This window comes from Pristiophorus japonicus, chromosome 21, assembly GCF_044704955.1.
Source record: "Pristiophorus japonicus isolate sPriJap1 chromosome 21, sPriJap1.hap1, whole genome shotgun sequence".
In the NCBI taxonomy this organism is placed as follows: Eukaryota; Metazoa; Chordata; class Chondrichthyes; family Pristiophoridae; genus Pristiophorus; species Pristiophorus japonicus.
In genome coordinates, this window is record NC_091997.1 from 81,504,178 (window position 1) to 81,529,110 (window position 24,933).

Sequence of the window (24,933 nt, forward strand, 5' to 3'; positions counted from 1 at the left end):
TCCCTCCCCCCCGTCTCTCCTCTCTCCCTCCCCCGTCTCTCTCTCTCCCTCCCCCCGTCTCTCTCTCTCCTCCCCCGTCTCTCTCTCTCTCCCTCCCCCGTCTCTCTCTCTCTCTCCCTCCCCCCGTCTCTCTCTCTCTCCCTCCCCCCGTCTCTCTCTCTCTCCCTCCCCCGTCTCTCTCTCTCCCTCCCCCCGTCTCTCTCTCTCCCTCCCCCCGTCTCTCTCTCTCCCTCCCCCCGTCTCTCTCTCTCCCTCCCCCCGTCTCTCTCTCTCCCTCCCCCGTCTCTCTCTCTCCCTCCCCCCGTCTCTCTCTCTCCCTCCCCCCGTCTCTCTCTCTCCCTCCCCCCGTCTCTCTCTCTCCCTCCCCCGTCTCTCTCTCTCCCTCCCCCCGTCTCTCTCTCTCCCTCCCCCCGTCTCTCTCTCTCCTCCCCCCGTCTCTCTCTCTCCCTCCCCCCGTCTCTCTCTCTCCCTCCCCCCGTCTCTCTCTCTCTCCCTCCCCCCCGTCTCTCTCTCTCCTCCCCCGTCTCTCTCTCTCCCTCCCCCCGTCTCTCTCTCTCCCTCCCCCCGTCTCTCTCTCTCCCTCCCCCCGTCTCTCTCTCTCCCTCCCCCCGTCTCTCTCTCTCCTCCCCCCGTCTCTCTCTCTCCCTCCCCCCGTCTCTCTCTCTCCCTCCCCCCGTCTCTCTCTCTCCCTCCCCCCGTCTCTCTCTCTCCCTCCCCCCGTCTCTCTCTCTCCCTCCCCCCGTCTCTCTCTCTCCCTCCCCCCGTCTCTCTCTCTCCCTCCCCCCGTCTCTCTCTCTCCTCCCTCCCCCCGTCTCTCTCTCTCCCTCCCCCCGTCTCTCTCTCTCCCTCCCCCCGTCTCTCTCTCTCCCTCCCCCCGTCTCTCTCTCTCTCCCTCCCCCCGTCTCTCTCTCCCTCCCCCCGTCTCTCTCTCTCCCTCCCCCCGTCTCTCTCTCTCCCTCCCCCCGTCTCTCTCTCTCCCTCCCCCGTCTCTCTCTCTCCCTCCCCCCGTCTCTCTCTCTCCCTCCCCCCCGTCTCTCTCTCTCCCTCCCCCCGTCTCTCTCTCTCCCTCCCCCCGTCTCTCTCTCTCCTCCCCCCGTCTCTCTCTCTCCCTCCCCCCGTCTCTCTCTCTCCCTCCCCCCGTCTCTCTCTCTCCCTCCCCCGTCTCTCTCTCTCCCTCCCCCCGTCTCTCTCTCTCCCTCCCCCCGTCTCTCTCTCTCCCTCCCCCCGTCTCTCTCTCTTCCCTCCCCCGTCTCTCTCTCTCCCTCCCCCGTCTCTCTCTCTCCCTCCCCCCGTCTCTCTCTCTCTCCCTCCCCCCGTCTCTCTCTCTCCCTCCCCCCGTCTCTCTCTCTCCCTCCCCCCGTCTCTCTCTCTCCCTCCCCCCGTCTCTCTCTCTCCCTCCCCCCGTCTCTCTCTCTCCCTCCCCCCGTCTCTCTCTCTCTCCCTCCCCCCGTCTCTCTCTCTCCCTCCCCCGTCTCTCTCTCTCCCTCCCCCCGTCTCTCTCTCTCCCTCCCCCCGTCTCTCTCTCTCCCTCCCCCCGTCTCTCTCTCTCTCCCTCCCCCCGTCTCTCTCTCTCCCTCCCCCCGTCTCTCTCTCTCCCTCCCCCGTCTCTCTCTCTCCCTCCCCCCGTCTCTCTCTCTCCCTCCCCCCGTCTCTCTCTCTCCCTCCCCCCGTCTCTCTCTCTCCCTCCCCCGTCTCTCTCTCTCCCTCCCCCCGTCTCTCTCTCTCCCTCCCCCCGTCTCTCTCTCTCCCTCCCCCCGTCTCTCTCTCTCTCCCTCCCCCCGTCTCTCTCTCTCCCTCCCCCCGTCTCTCTCTCTCCCTCCCCCCGTCTCTCTCTCTCCCTCCCCCCGTCTCTCTCTCTCCCTCCCCCCGTCTCTCTCTCTCCCTCCCCCCGTCTCTCTCTCTCCCTCCCCCCGTCTCTCTCTCTCCCTCCCCCCGTCTCTCTCTCTCCCTCCCCCCCGTCTCTCTCTCTCCCTCCCCCCGTCTCTCTCTCTCCCTCCCCCCGTCTCTCTCTCTCCCTCCCCCCGTCTCTCTCTCTCCCTCCCCCCGTCTCTCTCTCTCCCTCCCCCCGTCTCTCTCTCTCTCCCTCCCCCCGTCTCTCTCTCTCCCTCCCCCCGTCTCTCTCTCTCCCTCCCCCGTCTCTCTCTCTCCCTCCCCCCGTCTCTCTCTCTCCCTCCCCCCGTCTCTCTCTCTCCCTCCCCCCGTCTCTCTCTCTCCCTCCCCCCGTCTCTCTCTCTCCCTCCCCCCGTCTCTCTCTCTCCCTCCCCCCGTCTCTCTCTCTCCCTCCCCCGTCTCTCTCTCTCCCTCCCCCCGTCTCTCTCTCTCCCTCCCCCCGTCTCTCTCTCTCCTCCCGTCTCTCTCTCCCTCCCCCCGTCTCTCTCTCTCCCTCCCCCCGTCTCTCTCTCTCCCTCCCCCCGTCTCTCTCTCTCCCTCCCCCCGTCTCTCTCTCTCCCTCCCCCCGTCTCTCTCTCTCCCTCCCCCCGTCTCTCTCTCTCCCTCCCCCCGTCTCTCTCTCTCCCTCCCCCCGTCTCTCTCTCTCCCTCCCCCCGTCTCTCTCTCTCCCTCCCCCCGTCTCTCTCTCTCCCTCCCCCCGTCTCTCTCTCTCCCTCCCCCCGTCTCTCTCTCTCCCTCCCCCCGTCTCTCTCTCTCCCTCCCCCGTCTCTCTCTCTCCCTCCCCCCGTCTCTCTCTCTCCCTCCCCCCGTCTCTCTCTCTCCCTCCCCCCGTCTCTCTCTCTCCCTCCCCCCGTCTCTCTCTCTCCCTCCCCCCGTCTCTCTCTCTCCCTCCCCCCGTCTCTCTCTCTCTCCCTCCCCCGTCTCTCTCTCTCTCCCTCCCCCCGTCTCTCTCTCTCCCTCCCCCCGTCTCTCTCTCTCCCTCCCCCCGTCTCTCTCTCTCCCTCCCCCGTCTCTCTCTCTCCCTCCCCCCGTCTCTCTCTCTCCCTCCCCCCGTCTCTCTCTCTCCCTCCCCCCGTCTCTCTCTCCCCTCTCTCCCTCCCCCCGTCTCTCTCTCTCCCTCCCCCCGTCTCTCTCTCTCCCTCCCCCCGTCTCTCTCTCTCCCTCCCCCCGTCTCTCTCTCTCCCTCCCCCCGTCTCTCTCTCTCCCTCCCCCCGTCTCTCTCTCTCCCTCCCCCCGTCTCTCTCTCTCCCTCCCCCCGTCTCTCTCTCTCCCTCCCCCCGTCTCTCTCTCTCCCTCCCCCCGTCTCTCTCTCTCCCTCCCCCCGTCTCTCTCTCTCCCTCCCCCCGTCTCTCTCTCTCCCTCCCCCCGTCTCTCTCTCTCCCTCCCCCCGTCTCTCTCTCTCCCTCCCCCCGTCTCTCTCTCTCCCTCCCCCCGTCTCTCTCTCTCCCTCCCCCCGTCTCTCTCTCTCCCTCCCCCCGTCTCTCTCTCTCCCTCCCCCCGTCTCTCTCTCTCCCTCCCTCCCTCCCCGTCTCTCTCTCTCTCTCCCTCCCCCCGTCTCTCTCTCTCTCCCTCCCCCCGTCTCTCTCTCTCTCCCTCCCCCCGTCTCTCTCTCTCTCCCTCCCCCCGTCTCTCTCTCTCTCCCTCCCCCCCTCTCTCTCTCTCTCCCTCCCCCCCTCTCTCTCTCTCTCCCTCCCCCCGACCCAAACCGAACCGAACCGACCCAGCGCCACCGCCACCTGCCTGTAAATCTGGTGCTGGGGACGGGCCCTGCCCGAAGTCTTGGGCCGGCCCGTTCAGCCTTCGGTCCCGAAGGCCTGCCTGAAGCACTTTCATACAGGTAGAAAGATGGTTTATTTAATCTTTTCTTTGCTTATTAATGTTTATTCAGGTTGGATTTATTTGTATAATATTTGTATAAGTATAAATAAGGATTTATTATAGAATTTAATGAGTTCCCTTCCCCCCCCCCCCCCCACTTCGTTCTGGACGCCTAATTTGTAACCTGCGCCTTATTTTTTAATGTGTAGAACAGGTTTTTTCAGTTCTACTAAAATCTTCACTTGCTCCATTCTAAGTTAGTTTGGAGTACGTTTTCACTGTGGAAACTTTGAAATCAGGCGTCATTGGCCGGTCATGCCCCCTTTTGAAGAAAAAATTCTGTTCCAAAGTAGAACTGTTCCACCTGACTAGAACTGCAGAAAAAAAAATGTGGAGAATTGCGATTTCTAAGATAGTCCGTTCTCCACCAGTTGCTCCTAAAAATCAGGCGCAAATCATGTGGGAACTTGGGCCCATGAGGAGAGACTGGATCGACTGGGCCTTTATTCACTGGAGTTTAGAAGAATGAGAGGGGATCTCAGAAACACATCAGATTCTGACAGGACTGGACAGGTTAGATGCAGGAAGAATGGTCCCGATGTTGCGGAAGTCCAGAACCAGGGGACACAGTCTAAGGATAAGGGGTAGGCCATTTAGGACTGAGATAAGGAGAAACCTCTTCACTCAGAAAGTTGTTAACCTGTGGAATTCCCTACCGCAGAGAGTTGTTGATGCCAGTTCATTGGATATATTCAAGAGGGAGTTAGATATGGCCCTTACAGCTAAAGGGATCAAGGGGTATGGAGAGAAAGCAGGAAAGGGGTACTGAGGTGAATGATCAGCCATTATCTTATTGAATGGTGTGCAGGCTCGAAGGGCCGAATGGCCTACTCCTGCACCTATTTTCTATGTTTCTATGTATAAGATTCTGAGAGGGCTGGGCAGGGTAGATGCTGAGAGGATGTTTCCCCTCGTGGGGGGAATCTAGAACTCGGGGGCATAGGTTCAAAATAAGGGGTCGCCCATTTATGACGGAAATGAGGAGGAATTTCTTCTCTCAGAGGGTCGTGAATCTTTGGAATTCTCTACCCCAGAGAGCTGTGGAGGCTGGGTCATTGAATATATTTAAGGCGGCGATAGACAGATTTTTGAACAATAAGGGAGATGAGGGGTATGGGGAGCGGGTAGGGAAGTGAAGTTGAGGCCAAGATCAGATCTGCCATAATCTTATTGAATGGCGGAGCAGGCTCGAGGGGCCGAATGGCCGACTCCTGCTCCTATTATGTTCTTGCCTTCAAGAATCTCCTAAAAGTCTGACACTTGCATGCTGTCGTTAATTTCTTCCCTCCCTCCATTTACCTCCTGCCTGGTGACCATCCTCCCCCCTCATAACCCGCCCTGTGTTGTGTGTGATTTTTTTGCTTCCCACAGCCAGCCCCCTGACATTGCCGTGTGTTGATTCTGTCTGTCTTCATCTGTTACAGCCCTTTGATTTGAAAGAGATGGATATTCAGATCTGCTTCCCAGATGATTATCCTTTGGAGGTAAGAGGTAATATTCCTAATAAGAAAGAAAGACTTGCATTTATATGGCGCCTTTCACGACCACCAGACATCTCAAAGCGTTTTACAACCAATTAAGTACTTTTGGAGTGTAGTCACTGTTGTAATGTGGGAAATGCGGCAGCCAATTTGTGCACAGCAAGCTCCCACAAACAGCAATGTGATAATGACCAGATAATCTGTTTTTGTTATGTTGATTGAAGGATAAATATTGGCCGAGACATCGGGGAGAACTCCCGTGCTCCTCTTCGAAATAGTGCCATGGGATCTTTTATGCCTAGCTGAGAGAGAGCAGACGGGACCTCGGTTTAACGTCTCATCCGAAAGACGGCACCTCCGACAGTGCAGCACTCCCTCAGCACTGCACTGGGAGTGTCAGCCTACATTTCATACGGGTGCAGTCGTTTGTGGGTCCCATGTCAGTGCTGAAACTCTTTTGCACTCGTGTTGTGCACACTTCAGTTTCCTCTTGCTGAGCCTGCTAGCTGATGATTTCTTTCTTACTGAGGGATTATAACACCAGGATTGGGAGAGTGACTTGCTTCCACATGAGTTCACAGATGTTTCAATGAAGGACTCGATGTTCCAGTCCTGAACTCCAGTTGAGGGGGTGGAAGATGCCTGTGCGTGGATTTTTTTAACGTGTGGTGACCGTTGCACATCAGCCACCACACGGGCTTGACAGAGCTGGGCCTTTATCCAGTGGCAAGAGTTAACCAGGACGACTGGAGACCAGCTCTGCTGCATGGATCTAGTGCGCACACATATCGCAGTGTGGGCTGGCCCGTGCTGCCCCTGGTTCCTCGCCTCCTCTGGGCCCCATACCCTCATTCGCCGCACCTTCGCCACGATCTCTCGCCGCTCCTCCGTCACGATCTCTTGCCGCTCCTCCACCATGATCTCCCTCCGCACCAAACATTCGCCGGACCTTCGCCAAGATCACCCACTGCATCTCAGTCACGATCCCTCATCGCTCTTCCGCCTCGATCACTCGCCACACCTCTGCCACGTCCTTCCCGCTCCTCTGGTTTACCAGGGCCCCGCCGATGCTCCTGCCCACGCTCCAAACAGCGACCTGGGTTCTGATGACTCACCCAATCGCCCACCTCGAAGCTGTCACATACTTGGAGCAGCTCGCGCTGGAAGTTGTAGTGGTATGCCGCTCTAGCTCATATACTTCCCGACCTGAGGAGGTGTTCTCTCGCAGGGCTCTCGCATGAAAGCCATAGCCCTCTGATGACCACCTGTATCTCATTTCCCTTCCTGTGCTGTCAGTGCGCTCCAGGTTGTTGGGGCATCATGATATCTGTGCAACTAATGAGTGAATAATAGAAATGTACGGCACAGAAGGAAGCCATTCGGCCCATCGTGTCCGCTCCGGCCGAAAAAGAGCTATCCAGCATAATCCCACTTTCCAGCTCTTGGTCCGTAGCCCTGAAGATTACTGCACCTCAAGTGCATATACAAGTACTTTTTAAATGTGATGAGGGTTTCTGCCTCTACCACCCTTTCAGGCAGTGAGTTCTAGACCCCTGTCGCCCTCTGAGTGAAAAAAGTTCTCAACTCCCCACTGAACACAATATTCCAGGTGAGGCCTCACCAAGGCCCTGTAAGACCTCTCTGCTCCTATACTCAAATAGCTTGGAGATTTGAGTATAGGAGCAGGGAGGTCTTACTGCAGTTGTACAAGGCCTTGGTGAGGCCTCACCTGGAATATTGTGTTCAGTTTTGGTCTCCTAACCTGAGGAATGACGTTCTTGCTATTGAGGGAGTACAGCGAAGGTTCACCAGACTGATTCCCGGGATGGCAGGACTGACATATGAGGAGAGACTGGATCGACTGGGCCTGTATTCACTGGAGTTTAGAAGGATGAGAGGGGATCTCATAGAAACATATAAAATTCTGACGGGACTGGACAGGTTAGATGCAGGAAGAATGTTCCCGATGTTGGGGAAGTCCAGAACCAGGGGACACAGTCTAAGGACAAGGGGTAGGCCATTTAGGACTGAGATGAGGAGAAACTTCTTCACTCAGAGAATTGTGAACCTGTGGAATTCCCTGCCGCAGAGAGTTGTTGTGCCAGTTCATTGGATATATTCAAGAGGGAGTTAGATATGGCCCTTACGGCTAAAAGGATCAATGGGTATAGAGAGAAAGCAGGAAAGGGGTACTGAGGTGAATGATCAGCCATGATCTTATTGAATGGTGGTGCAGGCTTGAAGGGCCGAATGGCCTACTCCTGCACCTATTTTCTATGTTTCTATGTAATCCTTCTACCAATTACTTTAAATCTATGTCCCCTGGTTATTGACCCCTCTGCTAAGGGAGATGGGTCCTTCCTATCCACTCTATCTCGGCCCTCAATTAAGTCTCCCCTCAGCCTCCTGTGTTCCAAAGAAAACAACCCAGCCTAGCCAATCTTTCCTCATAACTAAAATTGAGTGCTTGCACAAAAAAAAGTTTCAGGTCACCAAGGCCCTGTAAGACCTCTCTGCTCCTATACTCAAATAGCTTGGAGATTTGAGTATAGGAGCAGGGAGGTCTTACTGCAGTTGTACAAGGCCTTGGTGAGGCCTCACCTGGAATATTGTGTTCAGTTTTGGTCTCCTAACCTGAGGAATGACGTTCTTGCTATTGAGGGAGTACAGCGAAGGTTCACCAGACTGATTCCCGGGATGGCAGGACTGACATATGAGGAGAGACTGGATCGACTGGGCCTGTATTCACTGGAGTTTAGAAGGATGAGAGGGGATCTCATAGAAACATATAAAATTCTGACGGGACTGGACAGGTTAGATGCAGGAAGAATGTTCCCGATGTTGGGGAAGTCCAGAACCAGGGGACACAGTCTAAGGACAAGGGGTAGGCCATTTAGGACTGAGATGAGGAGAAACTTCTTCACTCAGAGAATTGTGAACCTGTGGAATTCCCTGCCGCAGAGAGTTGTTGTGCCAGTTCATTGGATATATTCAAGAGGGAGTTAGATATGGCCCTTACGGCTAAAAGGATCAATGGGTATAGAGAGAAAGCAGGAAAGGGGTACTGAGGTGAATGATCAGCCATGATCTTATTGAATGGTGGTGCAGGCTTGAAGGGCCGAATGGCCTACTCCTGCACCTATTTTCTATGTTTCTATGTAATCCTTCTACCAATTACTTTAAATCTATGTCCCCTGGTTATTGACCCCTCTGCTAAGGGAGATGGGTCCTTCCTATCCACTCTATCTCGGCCCTCAATTAAGTCTCCCCTCAGCCTCCTGTGTTCCAAAGAAAACAACCCAGCCTAGCCAATCTTTCCTCATAACTAAAATTGAGTGCTTGCACAAAAAAAAGTTTCAGGTCATAATTTACAATTGGCAACCGAGAAGCATTCACCCCTGTGCTCGCTGACCGACATTGGCTCTTGGCCCGGCAATGCCTCGATTTCAAAATTTTCATTGTTGACAAATCCCTTCATGGCCTCACCCCTCCCTATCTCTAATTTCCTCCAGCCCCACAACCCTCCGATAAATCTGAGCTCCTGCAGTTCTGGCCTCTTGAGCCTCCCTGATTTTAATCACTCCAAGTTGTTGGGAGCACCATGATGTCTGTGCAACTAATGAGTGAATTGTAGAAATGTACGGCACAGAAGCCATTGGGCCCATTGTGTCCGCTCCGGCCGAAAAAGAGCTATCCAGCGTAATCCCACTTTCCAGCTCTTGGGCCGTAGCCCTGTAGGTTACGGCACTTCAAGTGGCTGTGCCTTCTCTTGCCGAGGCCCGAAGCTCCGGAATTCCCTGCCTAAACCTCTCCGACACTACACCTCGTCCTCCTTTAAGACGCTCCTTGAAACCCATTGACCAAGATGTTGGTCACCTGTCCTTATGTGGCTCGGTGTCAAATTTTGTTCGCTAGCACTCCTGTGACTCGCCTTGGAATTTTATACCAGGTGAAAGGTGCTATATAAATGCAAGTTGTTGTTGTAAGGGGCGAACCACAGGACATGAGGACCCAAACGTATGTCAAATTGCTTTCCAGTGCGTCAAACCCTGTGTTGCTTTCCTCCCCCACAATAAATGCCCTAAGTACATGGGCAAACTGAACACTGAAAGACCAGCCCACTTTGTGAGCGGGAGCCATTTCCAATAGAAAGGGGCCGAAATTTCATTCCCTGTGACCACGGGTTTTGTTCCTATGTTGGCCACCGTGTTTTTGTTTTTTCCCCCTTCGCGGCAGAGGGTGCGGTTAAGGGGTGGACTGATGATGTACAAGATGGCACCGTGTCTGGCTGGGGCAGGTCTGATGGTCTTTTCCCATCCTAATTCCCACATTCGTATCACTCGACCCACCGTTAACTGGCACCGAATCGGCAGCCTCGCTCGGAGAGCCCTCCTGGTATAGGACATGGAGGGCAACCACTGGCAGATTAAGGGTCGCCTTTCTGAAGGGGTTTACGGTACGCTATGAGGGAATGCTTGGCGTCGACACTAATTCAGGTCTGAGTTCTGTCCTCCAAGTACAGTTGGGTAGCTCTGACACATCCCGAATATTGAGGAAAGCGTTCTACCATTCACCACTGACACCTCCCGCCTTGTTGAGAATGAATAGTAATCATTCTAATTTACGTTAATTCCCCCCTTTTCTTCCCCCACACCTCACATTATAGTTTGATTCTTGAACCTCTTCATCTTTCTCTCTAATTCTAAGGTGTTCACTGTGGATATCCCCGAGGATCAGGATCTGCCAGCGTCCATGGGAAGGTAAGGAAGGAAATCGAGGGAAAATGAACTTGTCGGCAATGTCTAGACTTCCTCGGCCTTGAGCCTGGATGGGAAACCTAATGCATGCCTGGTGGAAGCACTGAATGTCATTCAAGCCTGTGCTGCCATCCAAGGATGAAAAGCTCTACTTACGGAAATGAGATTCATTCAGATTTAACAAGATACTAACTGTATCTGTTCCATATAAATCTTCCATTCAAGTCTCTCTCTTTTCTCCTTGGGGCACAGAAGGCTGAGGAGACTTGATAGAGCTGTTTAACATCATAAAGGGTTTGGATAGAGTAAATGAAGAGAAACTGTTCCCAATGGCTGAAGGGTCGACAACCAGAGGGCACAGATTTAAGGTGATTGGCAAAAGAACCAGAGGCGACATGAGGGAAAACGTTTCCATGTAACGAGCGGTTCTATTTGGAATCCCCTGCCTGATAGGATGGTGGATACAGATTCAATAGTAGCCTTCAAAAGGGACTTGGATAAATGCTTGAAGGAGAAAAAAAATTGCTCCCTACTCCTCTCTCAATGGCATGTCCCAGATTGGGACCTTGCTTTCCTCCAACACTGGCCTCTTGCACATCTCCCACTTTCTCCGCCCCACCATTGACGGCCGTGCCTTCAGTCATCTTTTTAAAAAAAAAAATGAAAGACTTGCATTTATATAGCGCTTTTCACATCCACCGAACGTCTCAAAGCGCTTTACAGCCAATAAAGTACTTTTGGAGTGCGGTCACTGTTACAATGTAGGAAACACGGCAACCAATTTGCGCACAGCAAGCTCCCGCAAACAGCAATGTGATGATGACCAGATAATCTGCTTTTTGTTATGTTGATTGAGGGATAAATAATTGACCAGGACACCAGGGATAACTCCCCTGCTCTTCTTCGAAATAGCGCCATAGAATCTTTTACGTCCACTTGAAAGAGCAGATAGGGCCTTGGTTTAACGTCTCATCCCAAAGACGGCACCTGCGACAGTGCAGCGCTAAGCCTAGGCCCTAAGCTCCGGAATATCCTCCCCAAAGTTCTTCGCATCTTCACCTCTACCTCCTTTAAGGCGCAGCTTAAAACCTATCTCTCTGACCACCTAATGTCCCCTGCTTTGACGATGGCAATTTTTTTGTTTGATTACACTCCTGTGAAGGCACCTTGAGACGTTTTACTATGTTGAGGAGCTATATAAATGCAAGTTGTTGTAGTTTCAACTTTCCACTCATGCGCGGTTTTCCCGCTCGACCGTGCAAATTAGCGGGAACGTTGGTCAGGAGCACATTGCCAGAATCTAGGTGCGGGCACCTGCTTGCAGCCTCCTACAGATAAACCGATAGAAAATCACGTGAGCTGTCACTTGGGGTCACCAGCTTCTGTGCCCAGTTCCCGCTGGATGCTCCCGCTGCACAAAACTTGCGAAATCTTAAAATTTACCCCGGGGAGGACACCTGCTGAAGGCCTGTGTGATGTGAGTTATCTCGCCTGGGTCGCCCAACGTGATCGTTCAGGATAGGTAAGGGTTGAGCGTGAACATTTGCCAGTGGGACATGAACCATACTAATAGCTCTTCCTCAAGTGTGTTAACATAGAAACATAGAAAATAGGAGCAGTAGTAGGCCATTAGGCCCTTCGAGTCTGCACCACCATTCAATATGATCATGGCTGAGCCTCTATCTCAATACCATGTTCCCGCTTTTTCCCCATACCCTTTGATGCCTTTTGTGTCTAGAAATCTATCTATCTCCCTCTTAAATATATTCAGTGACTTGGCCTCCACAGCATTCTGTGGTAGAGAATTCCACAGGTTCACCACCCTCTGAGTGAAAAAAATTTATCCTCATCTCAGTCCTAAATTTCCTACCCCGTATCCTGAGACTGTGACCCCTTGTTCTAGACTTCCCAGCCAGGGGAAACATCCTCCCCGCATCCAGTCTATCCAACCCCGACAGAATTTTATACGTTTCAATGAGATCCCCTCTCATTCTTCTAAACTCTCGTGAATACAGGCCTAGACGACCCAATCTCTCCTCATACGACAGTCCTGCCATCCCAGGAATCAGTCTGGTGAACCTTCGCTGCACTCCCTCTATGGCAAGTATACCCTTTCTTAGGTAAGGAGACCAAAACTGCACACAATACTCCAGGTGCAGTCTCACCAAGGCCCTGTATAACTACAGTAAGATATCCTTGCTCCTGTACTCAAATCTTAATGTTATGTACTAATTAAGCCTTTAAAATGAGAGCAAACTCGTTTCAGGTATGATCTCTGCGCCATATGTGCTAGATCTGGCAACAACTTCAAAGTTCCTTCTGTCGTCAAATATGACATCTGCATTAAATAAGAAAGGAGATAAACCCACGTCGAAGAATAGTTAGTCAGTCATCGTTTGCAGCCAGGTTAATAGGGAAAGGAGCGGATAGTCTCTTCATGTAACCCGAGTGTCAAAGCACAGATTGGACTGTTGGGAATAAATAGGGAAGTTAACTTTTTTAAACACCCCCTCCCCCATTTTTAATAGTTTCTGTTTTTCATTTCCTCCTATTTGTGGGAGTCAACGGACATGGAAAATCCAGCTCTAAATCTTTCATTTCTCGTACCCACCCCCATCCTTGTTGTCTCGGCAGAAGAGTGAACTATACGGTGTTTATATTCTTTATGTATCCAGTGACAGTGGTTATCCATCTATCATTGTGTTAATTCCTCTTTCTGAGGTCTGTCCTGTGTTTTCACAAGCGTATCTTCCCCTTCCCCCCCCCCCCTCCCCCCCCCCCCCCCCCCCTTTAATTCAGGCGTGTGTGTAGCGCTTCGGAGGAATGGCTGCAGGCAAAACATGCCACCAACAGGCTGATGGGAAAATTAGAGCTGCTCTTTCGTCCATATCTGCGATGGCTGGACCGCAACATGGAGAAGCTGTTCACAGAGGGAGCTAGACAGGTAAGACCACATCTATCCCATCGGTAGTACCATCGTTCCTTTACACACTGCTCTACGCATTCAGTAACGCTCTTCTACTTCCTCTACTCTTCCTCTGAGTCAGTAGGTTATGGGTACAAGTCCCACCCCAGAGACTTGAGCACAAGAATCTAGGCTGACACCTCAGTACAGTGCTGAGGGAGCGCTGCACTGTCGGAGATGTCGTTTTCGCATGAGACGTTAAACCGAGGCCCCGTCTGCGCTCTCAGGTGGAGGTAAAAGATCCCATGCTGTTTGTGGGGGATTTGCGCAAATTGCCTGCTATGTATCCTACATTACAACATTAAAATAGTTCATTGGCTGTAAAGCACTTCGAGATGTAAACAAAGGCATTATATAGAATTAAAATTCAGACTAGATATGGTTACTACCTTTATAAAGTAGAACTCAAACTGGTTTGTTGTTGGGTCTCAATAAAATGGGACTGCACATGTTCTTCATAGGCAGCTTGTCGGTTCTCTGGAAAGGTCCTTTGGCACACTGGACACTCGTAAACAAAGTGCTTCAGTGCACACTGCTGTTCCTGTTCAAGTATGCTGTGCCTCACTCTGTCAGAATAGACTTCATGCCCCCTCTGATCAAAACACCCACAGACATTCAGAGGAAACTTCATAGAGTATCAAAAAGGAATTTCAAAAGGGCTTATTTCCCATTCATTGTCAGCTGTCATTCAGTGGGTAGCTCTCTTGCCTCTTGAGTCCAAAGGTTGTGGGTTCAACGCCCACTCCAGGGACTTGAGCACAAAAATATCTCAGCTGACACTCCACCCCAGTGCAGTGCTGAGGCAGTGCCGCACTGTCGGAGGTGCCGTTTTTGGATGAGATGTTAAACCGAGGCCCCGTTTGCTCTCTCGGATGTAGGTAAAAGTTCCCAAGGCATTCGTTTGAAGAAGAGCAGGAGAGTTATCCCCGGTGTCCTGACCAATATTTATCCCTCAATCAACAGAACAAAAACAGTTTATCTGGTCATTATCACATTGCGGTTTGTGGGAGCTTGCTGTGCGCAAATTGGCTGCCGCGTTTCCCACATTGCAACAGTGACCTCACTTCAAAAGTGCTTCATTGGCTGTAAAGCACTTCAGGATGTCATGAAAGGCGCTATATAAATGCAAGGTCTTTCTTACACACTCCTTGTTCAATCATGCTGTGCCTCATTCTGTCAAAATAGACTTCATGCCGCACAATTAGGTTGTAACTTAGTGGTTACGAGGAGTCTGCAGAAGTGGACAGTGAAAGTAATTCTGTGGAATAAATTGGACTAATAAAAGCCGCACCTTTGTGCTCACTTGGGCTGTGTGCTGCCATATAATGAATCAAATCAAATCTTCCACACTGCCCCTTGGGGACACCACTGCTGCACCAGCAGCGAGACCTGCGTTGCTGCTGAACTAACGGAGAGGATTGTCAGCTCGTGTGTTGCTCGCGGTCCTTCACAAGGCCTGACACGTGGCGCTCGAGGTTGCTTCGTAGATTGTACTGGCAGAAAGAACACTCGAAATGGCACAGCAGGGTCCACTGCCCCCTCTGATTATAACACCCACAGACATTCAGAGGAAACTTCATAGGGTATCAAAAAGGAATTTCGAAAGGGCCTATTTCCCATTCATTACCATTTCCGTTTTATCGATTCGGGGGGGTGGGGGGGACGATATCTTTAAGTGTCAGCCGTGGCTCAGTGGGTACCACTCTTGCCTCTTGAGTCAGAATCGTGGGTTCAAGTCCCACTCCAGAGACTTGAGCACCAAATCCAGGCTTGACATTCCAGTGCAGTTCTGAGGGAGCGCTGCACTGTTGGAGGTGCCGTCTTTCAGATGAGATGTCAAACCATTCCAGTGGACGGAAAAGATCCCACGGCAGTATTTCAAAGAAGAGCAGGGGAGTTCTCCTGGTTAATATTTATCCCTCAGTCAACAGAACAAAAACAGGTTATCTGGTCATTCTCACATTGCTGTTTGTGGGAGCTTGCTGTGCGCAAATTGGCTGCCGCATTTCCCACATTACAGTAAGTGACTACACTCCAAAAGTGCTTCATTGGCGGATAACACTTTAGGATGCCCTGAGGTTGTGAAAGGCGCTATAGAAATGCAAGTTCTTTTCATCATAGGCAGTCCCTCGAAATCGAGGAAGACTTGCTTCCATTCTAAAAATGAGTTCTCAGGTGACTGAACAGTCCAATACAAGAATTACAGTCCCTGTCACAGATAGTCGTTAAGGGTAAGGGTGAGTGGGACAGGTTTGCCGCACGCTCCTTCCGCTGCCTGTGCTTGGTTTCTGCATGCTCTCGGTGACGAGACTCGAGATGCTCAGCGCCCTCCCGGATGCACTTCCTCCACTTAGGACGGTCTAGGGCCAGGGACTCCCAGGTGTCGGTGGGGATGTTGCAATTTATCAAGGAGGCTTTGAGGGTGTCCTTTTTTTTTTGTTTTTTTTTTGTTTTGAAATTCGTAGCCAATCGTTCCAATTCTTTGTCAAATCACAAACGCCAGAGGTCACCTTGCACACGTCAAGGATCACTCTGCGCCAATGCTCTTAGCCAAAAGGCCTAGAGCCACTGCACCGTTCCTGGAAGTACTGCAATATCAGGTTCGTGCCATGGAGGTGGATGGGTCAGGCCCCCCACACACCTCCGTGGAGGTGGATGGGTCAAGCCACCCCACCCACCTCCTATTTCCAAAAAAGCAAGCATATACCTTCCTGATCCAGGGAGAACCACCTTGGGGTTATGGTGGTTACTCCCGTGTCAGGTCAGTTACGCATGATCTTAGCCAAAAGGCCGAGGGTGTCCTTGTAACGTATCCTCTGCCCACCTGGGGCTCGTTTGCCGTAGCAGAGTTCCGAGTAGAGCGCCTTGGGAGTCTTGTATCAGGCATGCGAACAATGTGGCCCACCCAACGGAGCTAGTCGAGTGTGGTCAGCGCTCTGATGCTGGGGATGTTGGCCTGGTCAAGGACGCTAACATTGGTGCATCTGTGCTCCCAGGGGATTTGCAGGATCTTGGGGAGACATCGTTGGTGGTATTTCTCCAGCGATTTGAGGCATCAAGTGCCTTAGGATATTTTAAAAGTGCTGTATACATGCAAGTTATTGTTGAAGGAAATGCTTAGAATTTAATGCATTTTGTAAACAAATGACCTCACATTTATTTTATTTTCCAGATAAAGAGGGAGTTGGACACAGAGAGAGCAGGGATCCGCTTTGTGCCCTACCAGCACCTTCAAGCCTGTCTGCCAGAGGCTCGAGCACCACAGACGACAGATGCATCTCCCTGCCCTCGGAAGGAGGACCCCCTCGAGGGATTGTCGCAGCACCTGCAGCAAGCCAAGGTCACTGAGTCGGAGAGCCCCGAGTTGAGCGGCACGGGGAGCGACATCAGCTCCAGCGAGGAGGACGACAGCTACGCACGGACTGACCCGCCGCCTGCTCACCGGCACGAACTGCTCTCAGCCGGCAACGCAAGCGAGCGGGTGGCGATCGATCCCGATGGCAAGGCCCCGAGCAAGGGCACCGCAGTGCGGCTTGTTGGCTTCCAGCTGGGAGAAGAGACGGCAACGCTGGCCGCACAGCAGATCACCGTGTCGCTGAAGTGCAGCAGGTATGATGAGCGATCGCTGGTGAGCGCACATTCGAACCAGTCAACCACGTCGTAGAGGCATCGAATCGTACAGAAGCCCAATCAGCCCATCGCGCCTGTGGTTGCCATCCAATTAGTCCCCATCTCTTGCCCCATTTAGCGTGTCGGCTGTGGCTCAGTGGCCACACTCGCCTCTGAGTCAGAAGGTTGTGGGTTCAAATCCCACTCCAGGAACTAAGCACAGAAATCTAGGCTGGCACTCCAGTGCAGTGCTGAGGGAGCGCTGCACTGTCGGAGGTGCCGTCTTTCGGATGAGATGTTAAACCGAGGCCCCATCTGCTCACTCAGGTGGACGTAAGAGATCCCATGACACTATTTCGAAGAAGAGCGGGGGAGTTATCCCCAGTGTCAAGGCCAATATTTATTCCTCAATCAACATAACAAAATCAGTTTATATGGCTATTATCACATTGCTGTTTGTGGGAGCTTGCTGTGTGCAAATTGGCTGCCGCGTTTCACACATTACAGCAGTGACTACACTCCAAAAGTACTTCATTGGCTGTATAGGTGGTCATGAAAGGTGCTATATAAATGTAAGTCTTTTTTGTTTCCTTATTGCCCTGCAAATGCTCCTTTTCAAGTATTTGTCCAATTTATTTGAGAAAGTTATTGTTGAATCTGCTCCTAATGCCCTTTCAGCCAGTGCATTCTCCTCATCGCCCCTCTGGTTCATTTGCCAATTATTGTAAATCTGCGTCCTCTGGTTCCTGACCCTCCTGCCAGTGGAGACAGTTTCTCTCCATCTACTCTATCAAAACCCCTCAGAATTTTAAACCCCTCTATTAAAATCTCCCCTTAACCATCTCTGCTCTAAGGAGAACAATCCCAGCTTCTCAAGTCTCCCCGCATAACCAAAGTCCCTCGTCCCTGATACCATTCTCGTAAATCTCCTCCTTACCCTCTCCAAGACCTTGACATCCTTCCTAAAGTGTGGTGCCCAGAATTGGGCACGATACTGAGGTTTAACCAGTGATTTATAAAGAGTTAGCATAATTTCCTTGCTTTTGTACTTTATTAATAAAGCCAAGGACACTGCGTGCTTTTTTTTAAAACTTGTGTCCTGCCACCTTCATAAATGAGGTGTTTTTATGTAAAACCATAACATGCACGAAACAGTTTTATAAAAGTAAGGTATATAAGGATGGAATCCACCTCTTTGTAAGATGTTCTTGGGATGTGAAAGCAATAGAAAGACTTGCATTTCTATAGTGCCTTTCACATCCACCGGATGTCCCAAAGCGCTTTACAGCCAATTAAGTGTTTTTGAAGTATAGTCCGTGTTGTAATGTGGGAAACGCAGCAGTCAATTTGCGCACAGCAAGCTCCCACAAACAACAATGAGATAATGACCCGATAATCTGCTTTAGTGATGTTGGTTGAGAGACAAATATTGGCCAGGGCACCGGGGAGAACTCCCCTGCTGCTCTTCAAAATAGTGCCATGGGATCTTTTACATCCACCGGTTTAATGTCTCATCCGAAAGACGTCACCTCCGACAGTGCGGTACTCCCTCAACACTGCACTGGAGTGTTGGCCTAGATTTTTGTGTTCAAGTTCCTGGAGTGAGACTTGAACCCACAACCTTCTGACTCAGGCAAGGGTGCTACCCACTGAGCCACAGCTGACAATGAGTCAACAAGGGCAGGAGTCATGTGCTGGCCAGACCAGGTAGGGATGGACGTGTCTCTGACCCAGTTGGGGTTTTTTATACCGACACAGCAGATTTTAGGATAATTTTCCATTTGCCAGATGCAATTAATTTAAATTCACAACTTGCCATGGTGAGATTTGAACTCACGACCTCTGGCTTGCTGGTCCAGGACCGTGACCACAAGGCTACCTGAGTAGTCTCCTGCCGTTCCTACAGGCTATGGGTGCAGAGGAAGCTGTGTACAGTGTAGGCATCAGCTTTACTCTGACCAGTCTCTGCTAACTATTGAGTGTCTAGACCAGTGCTATGCAGTATATTAGCCACTAGCCATGTGGCAAATTTCCTTTCTGATTTAATAAAGAAAAACTGAGTAATAGAGACTGTCGATGGGCGTGTGATCTCAGTACTCATGGCGTAAGCATTTGAACTTTAACCTTTGGTGGTGGTTGTTAGTAAAATAACATTGTGGTCGGAGGATTCCTGCGGGCGGATTTCTCCGACCGCAATCATTTCTAGGAAAGTACCTGGTGGTCCCGGAGGTTCAGTGACTTGCGGTCCTGGGGCTCTACGCGAAGGCCAGCGTAGGGACCCACGTATCCCAGGGATGTTTGGGCTTCGTACGGATCTCTGGGATCATGTGGGCCGGCCCAACCTATCAGAGCAAAGGAATCCCCATTCATACTTTTGCTAATTCTGTATGTACTGAGCTGCCGTAAGTATGAATGAGAATACTACCAAACACACACACACACTGAAAATAAATGTAAAAACCGCATTACATATTTAAAATGAATTAAAATGCAATTTAATTTATTAAAAAAAACAAATTTTATTGTGATTTTAAAAAAAATGTTTTAACGGGGCTAAAACTAAACTTACCTTAATGGACAGGGTTTTTAATGTATAAATGAGTGATAACATTTTATTTTTCTATTTTATAAAACTCTTACACTGGTAAAAGAATTTGTAGAATATTCGCTGGGCAAATAGCCCAACTCTCCGCCCGCGGAGACCCATTTCCTTCACATGCGTGCCATCTGTCAAATGGAATTTTTGACACATCCCAAGTGCCGGGTTTAGGCGCCTGCGCTTCGCATACCTTAACCCGGAACTTGCGGGGACCCCACGGGCGCCTGTGCACCTCGGACACGCCCGCGGGGAGCGGGATTTCAGGCCCCGAGTGTGTGTTTTTTGAATTGTTGCAAGTTCCTTACTTCCTTGGTTACGGAGTGGTGGTAGATATTCAGTAAATATACGCGTGTGTGAAGTACATTTACTTGCATTGTGTGAGTGCGTGTCAGGAGTTTTCGACTAAAGTTAGTGGCTAGTCAGCGATATCTACTGTACAGCACGGGTCTAGACAAGAGTGAATGAAACAGATGCTTGGTGTATAATTATCCAGCCCTCAGGATACTCTCGATGGTATTTTTGTTGCGGGATGTGGCGAACTTTTGACAGCGTTTGGTGGGATTTGGGAGATGGCAACATGGGGGTTTACAGCACAGAGGAAGGCCAGTCGGCTCACTGTATCTGTGCTAGCTCTTAGCTGGGGCATTCCGAAGCCAATCCCACTGTTCCACGCTCTCCCCAACAGCCCCCGTCTTCCTGTGTTTCAAACACTTATCCATTTTTCCTTTCAAAGCTGTAACGGTCTCTGTCTCAACCACGTCCTATAGCAAAACATTCTATGCTCCTGCAACAACCTTCTGTAAAGACATTTCTTCTCATTTACACACAGACTCAGCAACTCATAAGCCATCAGATTTGATGGTTTGCATCCTTCCTGACAGCATTTGAATGTTTTTTGTTGCATAGGCCAATTTGTTATTGCTGTTTTGTATATGATCATTTAAAAAAAAAAATAACCTGTAGTATAACTGCAAACATCTGAGGCACATGTCTGACCTATTCTGCTCGTGTTAGGGGCAGCGTATGGGTTCTGTATTCTGTCGATAGTAAAGAAAGAAAGACATGTATTATATAGCGCCTTTCACGACCACCAGTCGTCGCAAAGTGCTTTACAGCCAATGAAGTACTTTTGAAGTATAATTACTGTCGCAATGTGGGAAATGCGGCAGCCAACTTGCGCACAGAAAGCTCCCACAAACAGCAATGTGATAACCAGATAATCTGTTTTTTTTTGTTCTGTTGATTGAGAGATAAATATTGGCCGGGATACCGGGTATAACTCCCCTGCTCTTCTTCGAAATAGTGCCGTGGGATCTTTTACATCCACCTGAGAGAGCAGACAGGGCCTCAGTTTAACGTCTCATCTGAAAGACGGCATCTCCAACAGTGCAGTGCTCCCTCAGCACTGCACTGGAGTGTCAGCCTAGATTTTTGTGCTCAAGTCCCTGGAGTGGGACTTGAACCCACAACCTTCTGACTCAGAGGCGAGAGAGCTACCCACTGAGCCACAGCTGGCACTGTACCAGAGTAACATGGAGCCAAGCAGTGCGATTCAGGAAACGCAAGGCAATATGCTTTTAGGCTAAACTTTTTATTGCACATCCTTGCTAAACCGGAGTGTGTCGTCATGGCTACCGGGTGATTAGTCCATTCGCACTTCTGCCAGCTTCTTCCGAGTTGCTCTCCTTGTCTTCCCACTGACTCCCATCCTGCTCCGATGTCCTCTTATATTGTTCTTCTGGGTTGGGGTATTAGTTGTTGCAACTCTCACTTTTTAGCCAATCACGCATTGCTGTTGGGCCTTGTGAATCGGCTGATTATTGTCAGTCTTGTAATCGAGTCAAAACCAAACCGCCGGACCAGGCTAGGCATGTCCGTTATTACATAAGAATTAGGAGCAGGAGTAGGCCATTCGGCCCCTCGAGGCTGGTCCACCATTCAATAAGATCATGGCTGATCTTCGTCCTGAACTTCACTTTCCCGCCCGCTCCCCATATCCCTTGCTTCCCCTAGAGTCCAAAAATCTCTCTCAGCCTTGAATTTACTCAACGATTCCGCACCCTCAGCCCTATGGGGCAGAGAATTCCAAAGATTCACAACCCTCTGAGTGAATAAATTTCTCCTCATCTCGGTCTCATCCTCATCAGGGCCTACCCCTTATCCTGAGACTGTGCCCCCTAGTTCTAGACACTCCATCCAGGGGAAACCACCTCTCAGCATCAACCCTGTCAATCCTCTTCAGAATCTCCAGAGCGTATAGGTCCATTCTACACAGTCTCCATCGTAGGACAGCCCTCTCATCCCAGGAATCAACTCTCTGGAATTTAGAAGAATGAGAGGTGATCTTATTGAAACATACAAGATTCTGAAGGGGATTGACAGGGTAGATGCTGAGAGGTTGTTTCCCTCTGGCTGGAGAGTCGAGAACTAGGGGGCACAGTCTCAGGATAAGGGGTAGGCCATTTAAGGACACCCAAATCTCTCTCAACACCAATATTTAAAAGTTTCTCACCATTTAAAAAATATTAACGATCATCTCATTTGTGAATTATTGTAAACGGCGTACCACTAATGAATGGTGGTGCGGGTTCGAGGGGCCGAATGGTCGTCTACTCCTGTTCTTATGTTCAGTCCGCACGCAGGCCATTGTCTGTTGTGATCCCTAGTTGACCCGATCAGTCCATACTCAATAACAGTTTTGCAAAAGCTTTAATCCTTTGAATCCTTCGGTGAGATTTCCCTGCACGTGGATTGATTTCTCATATTGACTTGTGCGCTCGTGTCGCTTCCAAGTGCAAACAGCAGGGGTGTCGCACATAGCGTGCACTCATGGAACTGACCACCTGCTGTTCCCTTTTTCCCCCCCCCCCCCCCCTCAAAGGTGCAAAGTCACTGCCGATCTGACTGTGTCCCAGAAGCACCCTTGTGCTGTAAGCTGCGAGAAGTGTAACGTGGACCTCAGTGTGGCGTTCCAGCCCAGCGTGCTCCACGAGTACTCGGACGTGATGGGATACCTGGACCTGGGTGGGTGTGTCCCCGTCGACTTGGTGCTACAGGACAGTCAGTTTTCTGTGGGCTGCCTAAACTGCTCCAAGGAGGGAGCGCTGCAGGTCAGTAAGTAAAACGCGGGTCGTCTCAACAGAGCCTCTTAACTTGCGGGTGTTTCTCTGGCGTAGAAGGTCCATAGAGGTGCACCTTGAGTATAGTCACTGGAGGTTACGAGAGCAGTGTTGCAATCGGCACCTCAGTGACCAGGGAGGTTTCAGTAGCCCAGGCCACGTTGAAAATGCAGACTGCAACAGTTAGTAGAAAGGTTGCTTACTGCTTCAGATTATAGCCGTAATCAGGACCGGCTGGTTGGAATGAAAGGGTTATATATGCAGAGTTTGGTCTCCAGTCGTCTTGGTTAACCTTTGCCACTGGATCAAGACCGAGCTCTGTCGAGCCCATGCAGTGGCTGGTGTGCAACAGAATCAATGCACAGGCATCTTCCACCCTTTAGTATGTAGTTCGGGACCTAGATTGTCAGGTCCCTCATTGAAACACCTGTGAACTCATCCCTTTTTGGTGTGGAAGTAAGACATCCTCGATACGAGGGACTGCCTAATACTATATCCATAAGCCTATAGTTGACCTCCTGTACATCTCCAGCTTTTTCAATGCTGATTTCATATTTGCTGCTTTTGCTTTGTCCCCAAGATTGTGTTAGACCTGTAACCCCCTAATATTAGACAGCAACGAGAGAGGAAGCTAGTGTGCACCCAAGGCTCAAGAGTCTCGGTGCCGCTTACTGTCTTAACACAAGGAAAAGCTGAATACCAGACATTCTCCATCATCGCCAGTGCATCTCGGAGCTCTGTGATCCGTGAGAAAGTCGATTACAAATTTGTCAATGAAATTTCACACCGTGTCTAAACTGCTCCCTGCAGAGGGAAGCTTTGCAATGTGTCGCACAGACAGGATAGAATTTAAATCGTGTCCTGACTCGCACCAAGTCCCACTCACCCATCACCCCTGTGATTGCTGACCTACTCTGGCTCCACTCGAGGTCTGGCAACGCCTCGATTTCACAATTCTCCCCCTTGTGTTAAAATCCCTCCTTGGGCTCTCCCCTCCCGATCTCTGTCATCTCCTCCAGCCCTACAAGCCTCTGAGATCTCTGCGCTCCTCCAATTCTGGCCTCTTGAGCATCCCCGATTTCCATCGGTGGCCGTTCCTTCCGCTGCCTGAGCCCCAACCTCTTGAATTCCCTCTCCGCCTCTCTTATCATTTTCTCCCCCTTTAAGTCACTCCTTAAAACCTACCTCCTTGACCAAGCTTTTGATCACCTAATATCTCCTTGTGTGGCTCAGTGTCAAATTTTGTTCGTTAACGCTCGTGTGGAGCACCTTGGGACATTTTACTACGTGAAGGGTGCTGTATAAATACAAGTTGTTGTTGTAAATACAGACCCACACTAAGACTGCAATTAAAACTCAGGTCAACATTGAGTTTCACACACCCTGCAGTTGTTTCTTAGCTGACCACTGATTGCAAACGAAGCAGTGGAAATCGAAGGTAGTCACTTCCAGGCACAGTCCCGTCCTGATGGATTAGTGTTGAGCTTAAAGCCAGACTATCGGTGGTAGACTGTGAGCAGAAAGCCTGCCCGTCCAGTCATTGAACCCCAAGCCACCCAAGGATGTTGCGACCATTTATGGTGCCGTCAACAATAAGCAACTTTGACTGTATTTGAGCAGCCATTTTGTTTCTTGTAATTAATGTCCCCACCACCACCCCCCCGTTTGAAGCCCTGCTCACGCACCTAAAGCTGTGTGACTCTGCCTGTAATCTGTTTCTCACTCTGCGCTGCTCCTCACATTGTACGGAATGAGCAGCTCCAAAGCTTGACCATTAAAGAGCATCTTCCGAACTTTGCTGAACTTGAATTGATTTTTTTAATTGTTCCGCGTTTGACTGCCCTTTCATTTAAAAGCCAGCATTCCCACAATTGGCCCAGTTCCCTCCTCTTTAACTGTTCAAATTATGTTAAAGATCTTAAATTGCGCACTGTAAAAATAAGGGCCATTTTTAACCATCAAGTTGAAAGACCCTCATAAAGAAAGACTTGGATTTATTTAGCGCCTTTCATGACCACCGAACGTCTCAAAGCGCTTCACAGCCAATGAAGTACTTTTGGAGTGCAGTCACTGTTGTAATGTAGGAAACAATTTGCGTACAGAAGTGGCTTTGCCTGATTAACCTGCGGCGTGGGGCCTGTGTGGCTGCACTATTCATAACCTTTCTCTCTGGTTACCCAGAGCCTGTCGTACGGCCGGAACACGGAATTAAACTGCTTGCATTGTCACAGCAAACTCGAAGTTTTGGTGGAGGCAGCTCAGTTTTACCAGATCCACGCCCAGTTGCAGGATGAAACAGGTGAGGCCAACTAAATAAACCTGCCTTCATTCGCGACACGACCACGGAATTAGGGGGGGCAAGGAGACGCGATCTGAGGGATCATAGATTCAGTGTCCAGGTCTAGAGAGTTGCATCGGATATACAGCACAGAAACAGGCCATTCGACCCAACCAGTCCATTCCGGCGTTTATGCTCCACTCGAGCCTCCTCCCATCTTCCTCATCTAAATTTATCAGCATAGCCCTCTATTCCTTTCTCCCTCATATGCTTGTCTAGCCTCCCCTTAAATGTATCTACAGGCAACTCTCGATTATCCGTACACAGATCTAATGGAGAACAAGCTGTAACGGCGTT

At 50.7% G+C, this 24,933-nt stretch overlaps 1 protein-coding gene across 3 annotated transcripts in view; it reads left to right on the forward strand.

Annotated features, from left to right (window-relative positions):
• LOC139234140 (uncharacterized) overlaps positions 1-24,933 on the forward strand; it is a 49,085-nt gene that overhangs the window by 11,351 nt on the left and 12,801 nt on the right. For all 3 annotated transcript variants that reach the window (XM_070865114.1, XM_070865113.1, XM_070865115.1), the window contains 6 exons: positions 5,193-5,252; positions 9,957-10,009; positions 12,806-12,950; positions 16,144-16,580; positions 22,061-22,289; positions 24,480-24,597. In XM_070865114.1, coding sequence (XP_070721215.1) covers positions 5,193-5,252; positions 9,957-10,009; positions 12,806-12,950; positions 16,144-16,580; positions 22,061-22,289; positions 24,480-24,597 — 1,042 coding nt within the window. The remainder of the gene's footprint in view (positions 1-5,192; positions 5,253-9,956; positions 10,010-12,805; positions 12,951-16,143; positions 16,581-22,060; positions 22,290-24,479; positions 24,598-24,933) is intronic.